The 20,176-nt window shown below is 38.1% G+C and overlaps 2 protein-coding genes across 4 annotated transcripts; both read left to right on the top strand.

The window, feature by feature from the left end:
* Nucleotides 1-9,256: 9,256 nt before the first annotated feature.
* si:dkey-172o19.2 (transcription factor atf-2) lies at nt 9,257-11,424 on the top strand. 3 transcript variants are annotated; one of them, XM_067514602.1, is made up of 3 exons: nt 9,257-9,530; nt 9,650-9,721; nt 10,349-11,424. In XM_067514602.1, the coding sequence occupies exons 1-3, from the start codon at nt 9,474-9,476 to the stop codon at nt 11,414-11,416; spliced, it is 1,197 nt and encodes a 398-aa protein (XP_067370703.1). In that variant the 5' UTR covers nt 9,257-9,473; the 3' UTR covers nt 11,417-11,424. The 3 variants fall into 3 exon arrangements, with proteins under 3 accessions (XP_067370703.1, XP_067370705.1, XP_067370706.1); XM_067514604.1 differs by lacking the exon at nt 9,650-9,721; XM_067514605.1 differs by lacking the exon at nt 9,650-9,721 and having other exon boundaries at nt 9,452-9,593.
* A 2,828-nt stretch (nt 11,425-14,252) lies between these two features.
* Nucleotides 14,253-20,102, top strand: nfil3-4 (nuclear factor, interleukin 3 regulated, member 4). The gene is made up of 2 exons (XM_067514522.1): nt 14,253-14,331; nt 19,088-20,102. The coding sequence occupies exon 2, from the start codon at nt 19,122-19,124 to the stop codon at nt 19,857-19,859; it is 738 nt and encodes a 245-aa protein (XP_067370623.1). The 5' UTR covers nt 14,253-14,331; nt 19,088-19,121; the 3' UTR covers nt 19,860-20,102.
* Nucleotides 20,103-20,176: the final 74 nt, after the last annotated feature.

A 20,176-nucleotide genomic window follows, 5' to 3' on the forward strand; every position in this document is an offset into this window, starting at 1 on the left:
CTCCAAGTACCTGTATTCAGTTTAAAGTTAAAAACGATGGTACCTATTTTTAAACTGATTTTCAATTTTAGCCTAATCTATCTAAAGACTTACAAAGGCAAGTGTGCCTCTTTCATGAATATAATGCCACCTGGTGGAGGTAACCACCTACTGCAGCTTAACCATCAGATGAAGGTCAAAAAGGGTAAATTTGCAAACAAAGGCACTTCTGAACAAAAGACAGTTTGCTGAATTTATATCTACAAAATATGCTCAATGTCAGTTACAGGTACTATTTGTGGTTTCTTATCTCTTTGTCTCATTTCTCTTCCCTAAGTAAGTGAGGTCGTCCCCACAAAGGCCACACATTGACACCTGAAGGTGTGTGTATTTTATGTCTTCTATGTGTGTATGCGAGTGCGCGTGCATATCTGGGGCAATCTTTCCTATCTATTTTTACAGCTGGGTTCTGCAGCATAGTGGTTAGGGTGATGCGCCAGTGGTGTGGCCTTGGTGCTCTCAGGCCTCCACAACGAAACGACAATCATTAGGCCAAGCTTTTCCACTTCAGTTTAACCGTTGCCCATCACGGCTGCCAACCCGACAACCATAAACACACAGGAGAGTCTTCAGGCCTGTGGATTCTTGTGAAATTTTTTACTCTAAACACATAACGAATAGAGAGAGAGAAAGAGAGAGAGAGAGAAGGAGAGAGAGGACTTAATGTATGAAGATTAAAGTCAATATTTCAAAGTTATATAACAAAAGTGTGAATTCAAGTGATACGTAAATCGTCGTCTTAAAATAACGAAATTAAAAGTTCAGTTACATCTAGATGTTGCAAGTAGTAATGTTGCAAGCTGGAAGAGCAAAACAATTAAATATGTATTTAATCACGACTGATATTCTCATATTTAAAAATGTAATCAATTGCATATTGAATATGTTAGGTCGTAGTCACCACCCTGTAGGAACTATGCAATGATGCTACTTGTTGTCCGTGGCCTGAGAATGTAAATTAAGCAAAGGACAAGTTAAAAAAAGTGAGGAGCTTCACACAATCTAACATTACTCATGAGGGTTTATGGTCCAGCTGCCAAACGAAACCAAGCATTCTAACACTTCTTACTTATTTCTACGCCTTTTAAATTGGAACTGACCAACAGACAGATGTCATTCATTATATTTTTATATACACATATATATAAAACCTCATCAGGTCACATCTCGCTTAGATTCACATTCTTACCATGGCATTAACAGCCAGTGAGAAAAAAAATACGAGAGGTGAAGATGACAAGTTTAACTTCCTCATCTTTGGTTTAATACAAAATGGAAATATGAACCAACTACAAAACCTGTAGCAACTTAAAAGAGCAGTGCCCTACCCAGTAACCAAGATGCTTCAAGTAAAACTTAGAATAGCAATAAGTTATTAATATGAATGTTGATTGTTATGTTAAAGAAGTGACTGTGTCGTAAATCATTCTGAAATAATATTTTACTTCTTTCTTTTAGCTACAGGGTTTTTATTGCCACACCAAAAAACATTACTTAGTTCATCAAGATGTCATTTTTTAAACTGACAATTAAATAGAAAATTAAAAAAAACAGACCCGCCGCAAAATAGATGCAATCACATTGTCAAAAATATACACGTTTTATCACTACACGTTCAATGTAAGCAGGTTTGTCTCTGTGTCGAGTCAGTATCTCACAAGATCTCAGTGCATGACCCTCAGACCCCCCCCATCTTCAGTATTGTGGGTGAAAAAGTCTTGGGCTATGGGACGCTTCTCAATGCTTTTATTTCTCAGAGGCCTATATTACTACTGTAAGGTTTTCAGTACAACAGTGACAGTACAACATTCACACTATAGTTGACAATGAAGAGGCGATATGCTCCGTGCTTGCTGAGGCTCAACTTCCTGTAAAATGGGTTAACAGCAGTTCAGCTGTTAAGTTAAGGAGCAGGAGTCAGGCCAGCAGACGGCAGCCCCAACAATTGCACAAGGCTCCAACAATCACAAAGCCTTCTTAAAAATGTTTTTAAAAAAATACGACTAGACGTGACACAAAACCAAAAGTTAAATAGGTTATGATGAAGGAAATGCAAAGTGATGGTATTTCCAAAGTGGACTAGTAGTACCCGGAGGTCAACAATTTATGTAAAGGAGAAAACAGGGAGAGGTTTAGATGGTTGTGTGTGTTTGTGTAAGGAATGTGGGTGTCATAACAACATCTAAGTTTCCAGGAACGAACTGATTAGACTAGCCCCCAATGATGAGTCACCTTGTGCTATTACTTTCTTGAGTGAAACGTGTGGGTGCACTTAGACCTATAAGTGATGATAACACTGTGGTTGGAGGTTATTAGTAAGACTGTGTGGTCCTGTGGAGAACATTCACTCACTGGTCACTTCATTATGTTCACCTGTTCAATCTAACACAAAAGAGCAAATGTCAGTTCCCCTTCAATTAATTCTATTTTTCTTGTGTAAAAGCCATAAAAATGATCTGAGCATGGCGGGTCTTAGTATCAGGCAAATACAACCTAGTACCAACCATCATGCCATAATTTATTTAACAGAAATTAGGCCAAAAAGAAAGAAATGTGGGCAATACTAGCTTGAAGGTTCACCTTTAACTTGTTTCCTGCTAAGATGCTGTTTGGTTTCACCAAACATGGTGCTGCACAGTATGCTCAAACAAACTTTGGTCTCATCTGTCCTTAAGACATCCCAGAAGTCCTGTGGTTCGTTCAGATTCCGTTTTTGTGAACCTCGGTCATGCTTTCATGTTCTCTTTAGACAGGCTTTCTCTTGGCAACCCTTCTAAAAACCATACTTGTTCTGTCTTCTTCTAATTCTTCTTTAACATTTAACATGATAAGAAAAGGGCGGTAGGGTCTAATATGTATCTCTTGGGTTCTTTTTGTATTAATCTTTTGCACACTCTCACCTTAGGGGAATGTCCACTCCTGGGAAGATTGTCAACTTTCTTGAATGCTTTACACTCTCACAGTAAAATGTTGAACTCCAAATAGTTTGGAAATGGTTTTTATAACCCTTTCTAGATTGACGTGCAGCAACAATTGCTTTTCCAAGATCACTGTATTTGTCTTTCTCTCTTGGCATTGTGTTAACACACACCTGAATGCTCCAAACCTCTGCTTTTTCATTACCTCAACTCTCTCATTCAGGTCTCAGGTCATTCAGTCCCTCCCGTCCGCTACACTCAGCCAATGAACAACGTCTTGTGGTCCCAGCACTGCATAGAACACACCATGCAGCTCAGCTCAGTGATCCCACGATAGTGGAACAAGTGGAACTCTGCACGCTTAGCAATCTACCTCCTAATATTCCAAAAACTGCTAAAAACCAATAAATGAAAAACTTGCTTTGTGCTCTTTCTTGCACTTGCATCTCATGAAATGGAAACATTTTCTCTAATTGCAGTTTACTTCATTGCAACTTTACTTTTTTGTCCTTGACTTAAATGAATTTTTACTTGCCTTTGCTTTGGATAAAAGCATCTGCCAAATGAATAAATGTAAAATGACTAAATGTAATTATTAAGGACTGATGATTATTATCATTTACAGCTGATGATTAGCTCTAAATAACTTACCCTCCTAAATCATATGGAAGCACTAACGGGATACTTAATATTGCGCACATATTTTTTTCCTTTTTGCCTTTATGTTTGTTAAATAAATAATGTAATGGCAATACTGTTTATTAGATGTTGTATTTGACTACTACTAAGACCCACTGCAATCAGATAAGTTTCATTATGATTTCACACTCAAAATTAGTACCACATTACCACATTAGTTTTGCTCATAAATATATTCTACTTTGACAGTTAAAGTAAAGTAGTTTTAAGTTAAAACTATCAGAAAGGTGATAATTCTACAATCGGCTTATTATTGAGGTCATAGTGGGTGGTGTTCAGAGGTTGTTCTAATGTTATGGCTCTTGATTTATTTCAAATAGTTTGTCCCCATAAAATTACAAACAACTCTTAATGTCATGAACTCCAGTACAACTCCGTCAACAACTAATTTGTATTATTATAAATTCCTGACAACATTACAGTGGTCATGACAGTATTACAGCAAAACCCATGACAAAATGCCTAAATTAAAGGGCTACTCTGGTAGGCAAAACCTATCCTACTAATACAATTCGCTTATGTGATGCTTAAAATACTTCCACTCTCAAACACACACTCTTGTGACGGAATACCTGTTTTAAGCTTAGACAGCTTACGCTGTTGATTGTGTTTGATTAATCCTTTTAAGGCTCTATGTTGATGTACATGTACTTAAAGTTTTATTCTAAAAACATCTAATAAAGAAAACATATGAAGCCATTAAATGGAAAAAGCATGATGCATAAGTACAGGATGGTTTCATCCAGTGTGGTTAGTCAGAAATAATATATGTAATGCTTTATAAACCTTGAATTAATCTGGGTTAAGTTATGCCTGTTTACACTGCGATTATCTGTACTATGAGTTTCTGCATTCATGTTGAACCTTGGGCATTTATCCAGTTTCTGATCTATTTTGAAGAAAGAGAGGGATTTGATTATATGCAACTTACTGTATGTTACAACTCTTAAAACCAAAATGATGCAACCATTGCCCTGAACAGTGGGTAAACAGAATGACAGTGTTTTATTTTTAATAATGTTTACTGTGTGACCATGGCTTTGCCGACAGCTGATGTTTTGGACACACTACCAGTGGAGTGACCTTTGCGTATAGCATTGTTAAGCATGGTCACTGCCACACACAAATGCATCTCCAAACAGCATTATTATAGGTTTCCTGCAAACTGCTTAGTTTTAGAATGTCCATATATTAAGCTCTTAAGCAGGCATATTATTGATTCTTGGTAAACCCTTTTATATAGATAAGTATATTTATTTTAAGTAGATTATAGATACACTGTGCCTCTGCCATAAATACTGTGAGGAAGCCATGCTGTCAGTTGACATTTTTGGACACACACACAAGCAATTTTTGTCTACCTTTACAGCTAAATACCTTTGTGATTAGCCTATTACTAGACTAGCTGCCTTGTCTTACTGGAATTAGCTTTCAGTAAGAACATGTTGTTTAAAAACATGTAGTGGTATGACAAAAAAAATTTTAAAGAAAAAAAAACTAACATGAGAAAAGCTAACTTAGGTTAACAAAGGCAAATTCATTAACTTAGGATAACATAATATGAATACACCTACACAGAGTTCTTACCTTATCAACCATTTTTTTGTATCACCAAAGATATAAGGGAAAACTAGACGTAGATACTTTCTTTAGCGGTTAGAAAAAAATAAATAACTAAATCCACTATAATTGGAGTGTGAGTGCGTGTATGTGAATGGTTGAATGAGCAACATTTTTAATCACTTCATCTGGTAAGACAGAAAAGCACTATATAAGTCCAGACCATTTACCATTTAAACCCTCATACTGTACCATATACAACCCAATACAATCCCAGGTTTCTGGTGCAGGACATGACATCAATGACAATGTCTGCACAAAAAAACACCAGGGTTTTTCTCTATCCCATGTTCCTCCTGCAAAGCATGATGCATAGAGTAAGTGGAAAATCAATACTGAAACCAAAAAACCCAAAATTAGTGATGGAAAACTGAACTAAAGTCTCTGTTTTGAACAAGACCAGACAACTATAGAAACTTATGATATATAATGTATGTTGTATGGATTAGAATGTAAAATCAAAGATATGACAAGCATACTTGCAAAATGCATAAAAGTCTAATTAAGTTTAACGTTTCTGGTTTAATGTCCTACGGTCCCTGGTCACAACTTTTCTCTCAGAGCTCCAAACTACTGTATACAAACAAAAATAACCAGCTATTTAAGAGAAATTATGTAATTTAAAAAATAAAAAGTAGGAACCTATATACAGCTTTATGTACTAACTCACTATTGGTTTTGTATTTTCATTGCATCTGATTACTATTTGAAATACACAGAGTAACCTCAGCCTTATCTTTTAAAAAAGTATCTTGTGGAATGCCCATTAGACCTATGTTGTGAGAAGTTACAAATAGCAAGAGAAATATGAACAACAATGGAAAGGGTTTAATCAGTGGTCATTTCCTGTGAGAAGAACATTTTACGAATCTGAACAATGTATCAATTTAAAACCAACAGGACATACAGTATGCTGCTCGAAATCATCCACATAAAAAGAAATTGTTTGCAACATGCATTCAGGATGTGGGTGTTGCCACACAATGAGAAGGTGGTAGTATTACAAATTATGCAGGCCCACCATGATATACCACGATGCTTTCTGTGCATGTTCGTTTGAACAGTGACAATGAGTCACGCTCAAAAGCAGAAGATTCAGTCTGCACTATGCAATACAGTTAATAAAGTAAACTAATCTTAAAAAATAATCAATGTATATTAATTTAGCCTTAGCTGTACTGTTTATCATTTGAACTGGATAGTATAACATTTAGATGTACAAGTTCCTGTTACAGCTACAATGAGGTGTTAAGTCTGTGTGCTTCCTGTGTGTGTTTGTGTGTACCCATGTTTATATGTTTCTTCTTATAAAAAGTCAGATTAACCACCAGGAATCAATGCAATCTGCTGTTACTACCTCTTTATAAATCTGAAAAACTAGCTTCTTGCTAAAAGAATAACCTCTCTGGAACATGGCTGTCTGCGGCCTCTGTGGTTACAGTGAGTCAGACAGTAAATACTGCTGGAGTTTTCTGTCTTTTCATTCCCCCTTCTCTGGACAGCCCCTCTGGACTCAGCTAACCACAGTACAATCTTCAACATAAGAGTTATGTTACCACGTAGTGCAGTTTTTCCATTTTGTGTTTTTCTACACAGCAACACCTCCTGAAATAGGAGGTGTATAAGTTAAAAAAGGTGAATCATCATTTTCAGATAGCACTTTTTTTGTTAACCTGAACTTGCTAAGGTGCCGCCCTGTAGCTGTTGTTGACATTCTGCGATGACAAGAGACTTTTTTTGCCCTGCAACTGGTGATTCAAGAAAAACGTAACTGAGAAGGTGATAAAAGACCTGACTTTGCACCACATCCTTGCTTCTCATTAGGCTAAATTGCATCATCACTTGTGCACTAAATGCTGTTAGTAGCTTTTATATGAAAATAACACACAAGACTCTAAAAATATGCCACAAATAAATATTAACATCTTAAAAGCTGATAAACTATCCAGTGTTGTAGTATTTAGACCAGTAAAGATGAATAAGCATTGCACAAACTTGACATATGTAAGATGTGTTCTAAAGTCAGGTGAAATAGCTAAGAAAAAGAGTGTGAAACATCTATGAAACTTCAAACTGTGATTCACTGTCTTGTGAACACATGCAACAGGCTAACGTAGTAGAATATTTTAGCATAAAGTTTTAATGTGCTGCATCAAAAATACATGTCAAGTTGTTAAATAGCTTAAAAAAAACACACAAGTTGCACAGTGGATCTAGGGGCCAATGTGTAAATGTTACTGAAATTTTTCAAAACAGACAATTTAAACATTACACCTGCTTCACAAAGTTAGTCACCAGGTGTGTTTAAGGTTCTGTCACAAGCTCTTTTTAAATTGTTTACTTGTCAGTCACGTTTCATGTATACAAACTCTTCAAAAATGTGTACGTTTATCACCATATATGGATAATATTTGTGTCTCCTCCCATTCTATACTGCCTGCTTTTCACTTTACTTTTGAGTGTGCCCCTTAGGAAGAAATACAAATATTGCCTTCTAATGTATTAGGACAACATTTCATACAGTACAAACCATTATTTTTCTAACAAAACCTGACCCATGGTGTAAAAGTACAGGTATGGCCTGAACCAACGCATTAGTTTAAAGGCCAAGAGGAAGTGTGTTATTTGGACAAAAAGGAGCAATGAACCTTCTAATGATGTGCATTTTTTCAAAAGCTTCTAAGTGAAGAAAAACAATATTAAAAAAATCTTATTGGTTTACATTATAGTGTTTGACTAATAGTGACCAATTAGAATATTTGTTTCTAATTTATAAAATAACAAAAGGCAAGTATATGTATCACACACCTTCAGGGATTATGGTCAGGCAGGCACCTAACTGCCCCCACATTCTGCAGCATGACAACAACTACAAACATACAGTCAGAGTCAGAAAGAACTAACGTTTCTTCACCATTATCTAAAAGGATGGGTCCAGATGTTATGGGGGCCACTGAGCACTGATTTTAACATCATGGAGTAAGTGTGGGATCAAGTTGAGTCAGAACTGTTTTTGGAAACAGTTTGGAAACTTTATACCTACCTGAAAACGTATCGATGTGAAGTGATGTCATTTAAAAGGCAAATGGTGGTCACAACAAATACCAAATCAACAATTGATTAAGCCTTTTAATTTCCTTTTTGCTGAACTATGATGAATAAAAACTGTTCCGTATTTTTCGCGCAGTAGCGTTGACAAAAGGGGCTACTGAGCTACATGAGGGTCAGTTGGTAAGGCAGTCGTCCACGGACCACAGGGTCTGTGGTTCGATCCCCGCTACCGGATATATGTCGAAGTGTCTCTGGCCAAGACAGCCCATTCCCATCCCCAGCTGTGAAGTGCTGTTCCCGATAGAATTGGGGAGGGTCGCGTCAGGAAGGGCATCCGGCGTAAAAACTGTGCCAAATCAACATGTGGACGATGATCCGCTGTGGCTGAACTCACGGGATAAACCAGAAGAACAACAACAAAAAAAGTGTTGGACTGACAAGAGGCAGACTTGAATTTCATTCTGCGGGGCATTTGCAGTAAAATGCGAAAACATGTTTCAGGGATGCAATTAACGCAACAATTGCAGACCAGCGTGAAAATTACGTTTCCCCATTGGAACAGGAGATGAGCACCCTCTTGTCTTATTAATAATTTCCACATTCTGTATTTAAGAAGAAATAACTGCCACATATTTTTTTGCAGAGTCACAGACCATGATTAATATAATGAGTAATAGTTTATAATATAATGAGTAATAGTTTCTGGCGCTGCTTTTCACAGCATTATTAAATAAACATCGCCAAAAACCTGAATGCACAGTTCGTTTTTATGCGATGTTTATGCGATGTTTAGTTTAGTGGATATGCCCTATTTAAATTATCTCCAACCAGTTTTATTATTATTTGGCTCGTAATGTACGTCCCACTGTAAAGTTTGCTCTGCCTATAAATAAGGCTTGAACAGGGCTGCATCAGTGCGCTGTCGTGCAGGCTCTGAGCTGTGGTAATGTTATGTGCAGTAGGCGAAAGAGCAATAAGTAGGGCAGATGATCCAAAGTGACTCATTTCGGTATCACCTGTTGGTTTATTCGTGACCACGCTGTTGTCTTGGACTTCCGCTCTCCAAGTGATGTCGCCTGATTAGTTTCCACAGCATTAAACTGAAAGCACGGTCACACGACGCAATTAGCTGCGTGCACTCAGTATATGTACGCGCCGCCCGGCAGCTCAGCTCCCTTCAGCACCGCTGATTGTGATCGACAGGTAAGCGCAGCCTTCTCCAGGAAAAGCCGTTAACAGAGAGACACACACACACCTGTAAATAGAGTTAAGTATATTATCTAAATGTTACGTGTAACGCGGTCCGTTGCTATGTATTACAGATTTACAAAAACAACCTCTCCAAGTTGGTTACGTTTCCCAAATCATCCCACACGGGTCCCCTCTTTATCCAGGTCAGTGTGCGGAGGTTAACATTGTAATATTGTGCAATCGTCAGATCTGTCTTAGTTTGGAGACAAATATTGATAAATCCTACTAATTAAACTACTTTTGTTTTTTTACTTTGGATTACCTATCTTAATGTCATGGGTCTGTTGTCTAAACATCTAAACATTTTTGTTGTATGGCCTTGTCACTTTGATGTTTTTTTGCTGTTAACTAAAATTGTTTATGTGGTGGCAGAAGTGTTTAGATCCCGTAAACAACACTACCAGTAAATAGTTAAAGTAACAAAATAGTAAAACTAGTAAAATATGCTGTCGGCATATTTGGGCAAAATGTTATTTAGCGATTGCACGTTTCCTTTTTTTTATTTTTGAATTACTGACAGTTTGCTGACATGCCAGTGCAGCACTTTGATGTTGTGGTTGCAGCTGATACGTAGGCCTGCTACTGTTACTGTAATCTGTCAGTGCATATTCTATTTCTTGATCTACATGAAACCTTAATCAACAAAATAGCTAATACAGCTGTGAAATTACTAAAACAACAAAAGCAGTCTGCAGATACTAGCTGTTTATTTCCCACACCACTGTGATTATGTAGCCTAATTTATACAACATGTCATGTCCCCCCCTCAGTCTACTGACATGCCCACGCCGAGCAGCCCTGGTGGTGCAGGGACCTGCCAGCCCTCCTCCTCGGTCGAGAGCAGCGGCTACATGGACCCTGATCCAGACCAGGGAGTTTTGTTCCCTGTAACACGGTCCTCTATGCTGACTCGACGTCTTCTGCGTTTGAGGGCCTGCAGCAGCCACGTAAGTCCCATTACACGCCGTAAGAGGGAGATGATCCCCGCCGAGAAGAAGGATTCTACCTACTGGGATAAGAGACGCAAGAACAACGAGGCAGCCAAGCGGTCCAGGGAGAAGAGGAGGCTGAATGATGTGATGCTGGAGGGTCAGCTGCTGGCCCTGAGTGAGGAGAACGCGCAGCTGCGGGCTCATCTGCTCAGCCTGCAGTATCACACCAACCTAGGTGCAGAAAAGAGCAAAGCTGCCACTGCTTGTGCAACACCCACTTCTATCTTGTTCTCGCCTAGACCGGCTCACACCCCTGCCCTATTCCAGGCAGGGGTCTGGGGCAACAGTAGGAACAACCCAGGCTCTGTCATGGCTCTGAGGCAACAAGAGTCAGTCACCCACTCCTTTGAAAGTAAGGTCCCTTGCTTTAGCTCAACTAGAAGTGCTGCTGGGTTTAATCCAATGAGTCCTAATAATTGTGGCCCACAGCAAGGCATCTTCCCTCTGCCCGGACCCCTTGTCCTCTCCCCGCGAGATGCTCTGGAGGGCCGGAGGTCGGCGGATACAGAGATGGATGCCCAGCGGCAAGTGTCCTCCAGCGATGACACCCACAACCGCACCGAGGAGTTTTCACATCCCGCCTCTTCTATCCGGGCATTTCTCTCCACACCCGACACACTCCACCATTCCTCCACCCTGTCTTTCCCTGCCCAGAATTGGCTGGTGCCCCATATGAATCACTCTGCAGTGTGTAATAATCTTCTGCTGCCTTGGCGGTCCTCCTACCTGCCACCACCGATCGTCTACCCAAGCTTGCCTCTCTACATCCAGGAACGACAGCAGGGTTTCGGAGTTGAGGCAGACATTCAGAGGGGGTTCAAGAGCCGGTTCAGTAGCGCACCTTAGCTGATGTCCCACCATGGAATGCACCTCAGTCCTAACAGCTAAGGAGACAGTTGGACTGGTTAGGCATTCAGTTTGCAAGAAGAGAGAAACATGTTTCTTATATGAAGTTTAATATTGATGCTGAATTCATATCTAATGACTATATGGGTTATAAGGCTTATATGTTTGAATACAAATTAGTAAATATGAGGCAATGACGTTAGAACTGAATTAGGCCACAGTGAAAATAGATAATGATAATAGATTGTTTTGTGATCGATATTTAACGGCAACTATAGTTTTCGGAAATAATTAAATATAGCACAAAATATATTCAGCCTACTGTGTGACTTTCTGTGGTTTCAAATGTGTTTTTATTACAATGAAGAGCGGTTACACGGCACGCTCGGACCAGTACTGTCAGAGCTCCAGTAAACGTTTAAAAGACATATGTAGCTTATACTTTCAACTTCTATCCATGATATATTGGTTATAGGGTAACATCTTTTCCTCTGGGGTTAATAAAGTTGCTTGAATCTCTAATGTAGAGCAACTGAAAGAACAAAAGTCATCTCAGGTTTTTCTTTGTCATGATTTATGATATTAGAGACCTACATTTAATATAGGTTGATGTGATTTGTTGTTTGTGGACTTTTACCGTTTATCTGCGGTGGAAGAAATCGGCGACTAAGCCAACGAAACTGGGTGCCTCTTGACTTGGTATTCCCCTTTATCCCCACTCTGTGATTTCCCAGCAGACTTTGATACAGTGGAAAACCGAACGTTCAACTGTCTTGCAGATCTGTGAGACATCATCTTCCACTGCATCTGATTTCTCGGTTGTGGTCAGTTTTTGTATTATTAAACAAAACCCACAGCCTAAATGTTTGAATCCAACTATGCATGTGATGGTCCTTCTCTTAAGCAAGTCTCTGCTTTTTTTTAATTTTGCAAAGCTTTGGGCAGTAAGTGACTAAAATGTATTAGCAGGTGCTGTAGATTGCCTTTTCATAGTTCAAAGTTTTCACAAATAAAATGTTACATTTTATTGTTAATTAAGGCAGCTCATGTAAACTTACACCAATTTTAATATAGAAGGATGCAAACACCTAAATTGTTTTACACAAAACATCTAAAAGTTCATTCTTATGCATGTAATGCTGGGAAAGCCCATCTTAAAAGTCCTTCATCTTTCTACTACCGTTGTCATTATCTGGAAAATTACAACTTAGTCAGATTTAGTCGCCCAGCTCCTTACGAAAGTCTGCTTTGGTGACGCTTTTCAAATGCAGTCCCTTGTGCTCCCGGGATCACTTTCAGAGCTGTTCAAAACTGACGGATGCCCATTGTTCTCATTTCATCGGTGGCATCGGATCTTTTGAGAGAAGCGCGTGTTTCTGTAGACACCAGCAGAGGGCGAAACAACACCAACGATGTACAAGGGGCTAAAACCAGCAGGCTATTGCTTCTAATTATTTTATATTTCATATGTGTTTTGTTTTTTTACCTTTCCAGTTTATGTGTATTTTTTTCTAGTGAGGAAAGAAGCAAACACAGTATTGTTTGTATATATTCAATATTTGCACCAATTTTAAAGCAAAAAAAGGGGTCTACAGACAAATGGTACAAATGCTTTCAAAAAAGGCTTTGAAAGCTTAATATGTTTACATGTAATCTCAGAAATTCTGACTTCGTACATACTTCAAAGTGGTTTTACCATATAACAAATACGTCTGTAAAATCAAGGCATCAATTTTTAAGTTGATTCGTTTTTGTTAGTTTGTTCTGCGTTTTCCAAAATGGCAATGAGAACATTTATGTAAACAAGAAACAACTGTATCTTTTTGTTAGCTGCAAAGGGTCAGTCCACTAAATAATCAACCACGTGTCACAGTTCGCACATATTTTCTACTTTAAGGCCAGATGATGATAATTTTGTAATGATATATACTTTTCACATTTACCACTAGAATGACACAATCCAGGCCTAAATACAACATCTTAACTGGTATAGTGGTTAGGCTGCATCTTCTTTGGCCATATAATATATATTTTTTTTACATTAACTGCTTAAGTGGTTCACAACAGGAAGTAAAAATCATACTTGAATTCATGTAATTATGTCTATAGATAGAAATGAGGTATAATCTCCATTAATGGAATAAGTGTATATTTTAATTTCACTTAAAACATTTAAAATGTTTGTAAAGGTGTTTCTATAATATAATGTCCTATTTGCAGGTAAAGTTTGTCACAAGAAGCATATTAATGAGAGGATATTAAATGTGCAGACTTGCAGTTGCAACTTCGACAAAGATAAGTGAGAAATACTTCTCCTTTTTTCTGAGAATCTGAGGTGCAAAAGATTTATTTAACACTCGCACAAACATTTCAGTCACTTCAGCCGGATCTGCTCAGCAACCCTTTACTATCAATATGCGAAGAGTACAGAACTCAAATGATAACTTTTGCTTGTCTTAATTTCACCACTACTGCCTCTACTACCACTACTACTAGTGCTGCATTTAAGTTTTGTTCTGGGAAGAGGCATCAGGTAAGTACCAGAAATGTAAAATGTCTATGTGGATGAAGTATTTGTAAATTACACACCGCACATAACGATCTGGTTACAGTACTGCAAACATCATTGCAGTGCATTGCAAAGTAGCAAATGGCATGGACCAATTCTTTAATTAGTAAAGTAAGGACTTAAAATGGCACCTATGAATTTTTATGCATATTTTTGTGCAATGCTAGTATACAATACACCACATGTGTCTACTTGAAATCATCAGCAGCATCAACAGGGAAGACCCCCTGTGTGGGCAAGCCACTAACACCACAACAGTATCGAGATCAAGGGGGGCAGTCAGATCGTTTTTCAGTGACAACAGACACGGACAGTCAGAGCTAAAGACAGGAAAACAATACAAAGAGTAAGTAAAGCAAAGAAAGAGAGAAGCCAGGGCTAAAGACATCAAGATATTATGAGCCCTCCTCTGCTTACTGCATCAACAGCATAACATAGTCTGAAAAGAGAGTTACAGGCTCTAAATTTTATATTAGCGCTGGGTCAGAGTCTGTTACATCTCAATAAGGTCGCTGACACCTCAGTGGCAGCGGACCTTCTGCACAAAACAGTTTAAGGTAAGGCCTTGTGCTTATTTTTATATGTAGAGTAAATTGTACCATGTATGTGTGAACAGCAGATAAATTCAGAGGAAAAAATAGCTGAGGTGTTGTTGACCAAAGGATAGACAGTTTTTACACATATACCACTACTATCTTGTGCTAGTCCCATCAGAGGACAACTAATGCTGCTTTGTTTGCTATAGAACTGATGGTCCACGTCTGCAGCCATTACATACACATACTATTTTTATGTATCGAAATTATCAAAACAGAATTGATTAATTCATAACACATCATCTGAAAATGTTACTGTGCTTGCTGGCAAGACTTGTTTGAGGAAGAGGAAGTGTTACTACCTTTTAATATCTGAAAGATTATATCAAATGATAGGTCTGTACATGGGGTGTCCACCTTTTAGTAAAGTTGATAATAATAACTTGGTTGGGTGAAGCTGGTAATACTTAACTGCACTTTTTGTAGTTTTAACTTTATATATAAGCAACGTGCTTTTCGTGAATCGCTTAGAACAACATCGTCGTACAGCATGACTGTTTTAAATTACACATAAAAAAGGAAGTCAGATTTTAAAAATCCCGTAAAAACTTTAGTTTATCCTGTTGATCGTAACAAAACACCAAGGTGTTTACCTTAAGCTTATGTGGTTCTTTCAACCTGCACTGCACTGTAAAAACAAAAAACAAAACAAAAAAGCATAAACTACAGTTGTATTTATTACATCGATATGGTGTTTCTATTCACTGAGACAAACAATATTATGTTTAATGTTTTTGGTTCTGATTTCTGAATATGCAAGAATTATTACTTCAGAAAAAGTAAAAACCACATTGACGTATCTTATTTTATTTTATTTTGTATGTGTGTGTGGGTGTGTGTGTGCAGGCTGCAATAGTCACATGTGTTTAAGCTGAGTTGTTCACAGGAGCTCTCAATACATAGCTTTAAACACAAACACAGAAGTTCCCATCCAGTAAAAATCAATGCTAAATTCAGTATACAACAAGGAAGATGAATGCATGAACTTGAGTGTGTATATATATATAACAGTCAATCATCATAACCCACAAAATTTAGAAAAAAGTTTAACTAAAAGATACATGTGTTTTTGATGACAATGGCTTTTGACGATGTAGTACCATTATTTCTTTATGGACAATAACACTATTTTACATATTGGTTTTCTCTTTTGACAATCGTATACATTTTAAAATGTGAATGTTGCGTTTATAGGTTAGCTTTTATTTACAATATGCTGTACAAAAAATACCATGAAAGAATCTGCTGTGCGTTATTAGCACTGCTCTTCAAGGAATTAACAAAAAATCCACGCCAAGAACTGTGACAAATTATTTCCCCAAGAGGGCATTTATTCACTCCAAATTTCCAGATGTCCGTTTAGAAAATAAGTGAACATAGTACATTAAGGTATGGACTGACCAGTTTATTGTCTTATGGGTAGTTATTTTAACAATGGCTGGCAGCATGCACAGCAACACAACAGCAGATGGTAGGGTATGAGAAAACGGACAGACGCCAAAAGAAGAAGTTTGAGAGTTCCTTACTAAAAAGCACGGTGGCTATAATTAGTCAATAAGAAACAGGTGCATATGTGCAACAGAGGAGTGAGCAGGCTTGGCCTCAAGAGAGATTTCACTCAGGAACCCTTTCTTTTTTATTTTCTCTCTCTCTCTGAGTCTCCCTGTATGATCAGTGTTCTCTCTCTTCCTGCTGTTTCCATTCTAAGTATACAGCACTTTGTGTGTCACACACTGGTAAGCAGGTGTGGATGTTCTCACACAAACACATATGGGCTTAGGGTCTACTTTCTTGCTGGGCACCAGCTAGTATATTTTTAACTTGATGCATATTCTCACTACTGCACACAGGGTGCATGGCCTCTTTGAAATTTCTGCTTTGATGCCTCTGGCGCAGTCTGACTGGCACATCAAAATATGACCATAAAGTCAGTGAATATGAAGAGAAGATTCTTTAAGTGTGGATTTCAAATGTAAAAACAAGCACTTACAACAGGGCACTACATGACAGTTGGGTGTGTTTTAACATGTTTAAACAGTTTATAAAGTTATGGTTTTGCTTCAGTTCATATATGTGATACAGAATTACAGTTTGTTTTGCAGAGAGATGTCACACATGGCTGCAAGCAAAGAAGTATTTTCTATGCCTGATTAGGAAAAGTCCTATCTGCTATTATGTTATTTGCAAGACATAAGGCTTAAGGGAAGCATCAATGAGTTTAAAGGTGTGAGTGTAAGCTCGATGTGTGAGGGAGTCTTTTTCTGTGTATGATCACACGTATATAGGCCGGCTGTGGTTACAACACAATGTTCATCCTTTTTGCACAGCTTCCCATGAAACCACCCACAAAACCAAGCAAATTTTAAACAATATTAAAAGCTACTAGCAATCCTCTTAATCTTGTTATTCAAAATATCTTCCAGATTGTGTTTTATGCCATGAAAGGGACAGATCCTTTCTGACTATTTGTCTAAAAGGAGACCATGTTGAAGTGAAAAGTTGTTTTCATACAATTTGTTCAGGCAGGTTCACTCAACTGAAACAAAAGCTAGCTTTTATATATATAAAATTTTTCAGCAATAAAAAAAAATTAGCAATAACCATTATTGCGTTTATTTTTTTAACATAACTTTTCACTTGCTATGCAAAGACAATTACAGAGAGGTTTTGGTATGACTGATTATCATTTTTGGTTGGTTTTATACCATATTTTGAGTTGAAACTCAAGTTAGTTTATTTCAAGTTTGTGTAGCCCGAATATCTAATGACAGCCAACATCTAAACAGACCAATCTGTAAGACTGTCTCTAACCTCTCAGCAATTTGTCAAGGACCTATGGTGCAAATCAGTGCAGTGGCTATTGTTTGCTAATATTAAAACTAGGTATGGCAGTTGCTGAACGTGTTGTTTAAAGCTGGATATACAAGCACTACAAGCATCTCAGACACATTAGTCCACAGTCTTTTTTGTCTACTTTATACTTCCCGTTACATTTTCTCATGTGGTTGGTTGTGAGGTTGTGTCAGGAAGAGTGTATTGTGTGCTGGAGGCGCTAGACAAAAATTAAGTGCCACTGAGTGTACTGTAGTAGTCTTTTAGATAACACACACACACACACAAGCATTTTCCAATAGTATACTGTAGTCAGCAATACTTTTCCTAGACACAGTATAGAAACTACGACCAGTATGTGTATGGAATCATTCAAAACATGGAATTTTATTTCACAATTATGTGTCATTTTCAGCTTTTTTCAATTTCAGTAATATTGAATGATATCAATGTTTATCATATTTCTTCAAACTGTCTATGAACAGCAAATACAATTTGAATGTGCATAATAACTTGCAATGTCGTTGACCAATAGTCATACAGAAACTGTTTTGGTACTGTATTTACACCTGACATACACACCGTTATATCAGCATTCATTTATAAAACAATATAACATACCATGAGTTTATGATACTTTTGAAATATTATACTCAGAAGAGACAGAACGGTACATGTTATGGGTCTAAAAATATCTAATTTACTTTGCAGCAAAACCAAATACCCTCCTCATGCTCAACAATGCCTTAAGTATAAACAACAGCATTGAAACTCATTTTAGCAGAACCATTTATCAGCCACACACAATACATCCCAATAATGTTTTCTCTGGTATTGTCACTGTGACAAACATGGAGAAATACAAGTAAAAAAAAATTATATTAATATTATATTATATATTTTTCCCTACCTAGCTTGGTGGGATTTTCAACTCCCAAAAGCAAACTAAACAAAAGGTAATATCCTAGCATTAATACCACCTGCCAGTGCAGATTCAAACCAGGACACATGAAAGTAAAGGGCGCTCTTGAAGGTGTACCACACAAACAATACCATGGGAAAACTACAATCCCACCAAAGAAAAAAGGTACAGGGAAAAAGCTTGTTTTTGTATGTTTTGTTGTGAGTGCTTTAAATCAGTAAAAAACGATGGGATTTATGGGATTTGTAATGTGGATCCTCCATAAATGGTAAATGGTTAGATTATGTAGCACTTTACAATGTTGCTTCTCATTTACACACACACACACACACACACACACCGATGACAGAAGCAGCCATGCAAGGTGCTCACCTGACCCATCTGAAGGTTCAGTGTCACAAGGACAATTTGACACATAGTCAGGAGGAACTGGGAGTCGAACCACTGACCCTGTGGTCAATGGATGACTTACCAACTAAGCTAAAGATAAAGATTTCAAATAGGCAAATCCAAATTACATTTTACTGACTCACTCACTCATTCTAGTTTTGCTTTTCTTACAAGGAATAAAGCTGTCAACATGAAAAAACACTTAAACTAATTTTAAAGCCATCTCTGAGTGAAGACAAGCATAGAGTAAGAGGTAAAACACATATTACTCAAGGTTACCATTACATAAAAAGGAAGTGCATGTATGACTCAGCCTCTGACATAAAAGACTAAAAACTTTCCTCTATCCCTCTTAATTTCAGGTCTCTGTTGGCTGTTACTCATTTTCCATCTACCATGGCATCCCTGTCCATACCTTTTCACAGAGACACCCAAGCTTCACAAGTGGAAAATGAACTGGTACGCAAGGGACCCCGTCGTAGGAGGGAGTTCATACCTGAAGAGCAAAAGGATGCCCTCTACTGGGAGAAACGGCGCAAGAACAACGAGGCAGCCAAACGGTCTCGAGAGAAGAGACGGATGTATGACTATGTTCTGGAGACTCATCTCTTGGCCCTGAAAGAAGAAAATGCCAGACTTAGTGCTGAATTAATGGCCATCAAGCTCCACTTTGGCCTTGTCCACCCTGCAGGGTATACTGCTCATCAGAGTAGCACACTCCAAAATCCTGTCCCCAACAGCACACAGCACATCAATCCCACCATTTCCTACCACCAGTCCTTATCAAGGGACTGGTGGTGGGGTGGTAGAGACTCTTCCATAACACCTGGCCAGCAAACTTCTCACCCACTCCTTATCCCTGCATATGCCCTCCATACCATGGCAGGCTATTCATACTTAAACCCATCTGGTAGTAACAGCTCTGGCCTCCTCACTCCCCGTGTCCTCCCTCGAAATCCAGTTCCCACCCATACATCCAATCCTGGAGCCTCTCTACTGAAGCCCATTCCTACAAGAGCCACATCAGATGAGGAGGAGGAGCAGCAGGTGCCAGGTGTGTTGTCCCTGTCTTGCTCTGCACCATCTCGCAAAATTATCACCAAAGGTGATAAAAGCTACTCTCCACAAAGATAATACTTATCTGACTGACTCTCCATTCCATGGTGCTGTAGCTACTGTTTAGCTATTATATCAGCATACTGAAAAATAAGTCAACTTCTCTTTACATACTTAAATGTTCCTGCTGACACTGTTTGAGAGCTGTATTTCTGTGAACTGTTGATATGTAACATATTGTGCTTAAACATTTACTATTAAAATGCAAAAAGCATTTAAACTTCCAAATGCTTCACTTCTTGTTTCACAGCACACACTAACAGTTTTATGTTGAACGGTGATCATTCACACTACAGCCAAACAAGGAACACAATTCCCACCCACCCACAACTCCC

The sequence above is a fragment of the Channa argus genome, chromosome 8 (genome assembly GCF_033026475.1).
Source record: "Channa argus isolate prfri chromosome 8, Channa argus male v1.0, whole genome shotgun sequence".
NCBI classification, from domain to species: domain Eukaryota; kingdom Metazoa; phylum Chordata; class Actinopteri; order Anabantiformes; family Channidae; genus Channa; species Channa argus.

Coding starts and splice junctions, on each gene's coding strand:
- si:dkey-172o19.2 (XM_067514602.1), top strand. CDS start 9,474: ATGTACGCGCCGCCCGGCAGCTCAGCTCCCTTCAGCACCGCTGATTGT. Junction 9,531..9,649: donor CCGCTGATTGTGATCGACAG/GTAAGCGCAGCC, acceptor TATGTATTACAG/ATTTACAAAAACAACCTCTC. Junction 9,722..10,348: donor CGGGTCCCCTCTTTATCCAG/GTCAGTGTGCGG, acceptor TCCCCCCCTCAG/TCTACTGACATGCCCACGCC.
- nfil3-4 (XM_067514522.1), top strand. CDS start 19,122: ATGGCATCCCTGTCCATACCTTTTCACAGAGACACCCAAGCTTCACAA.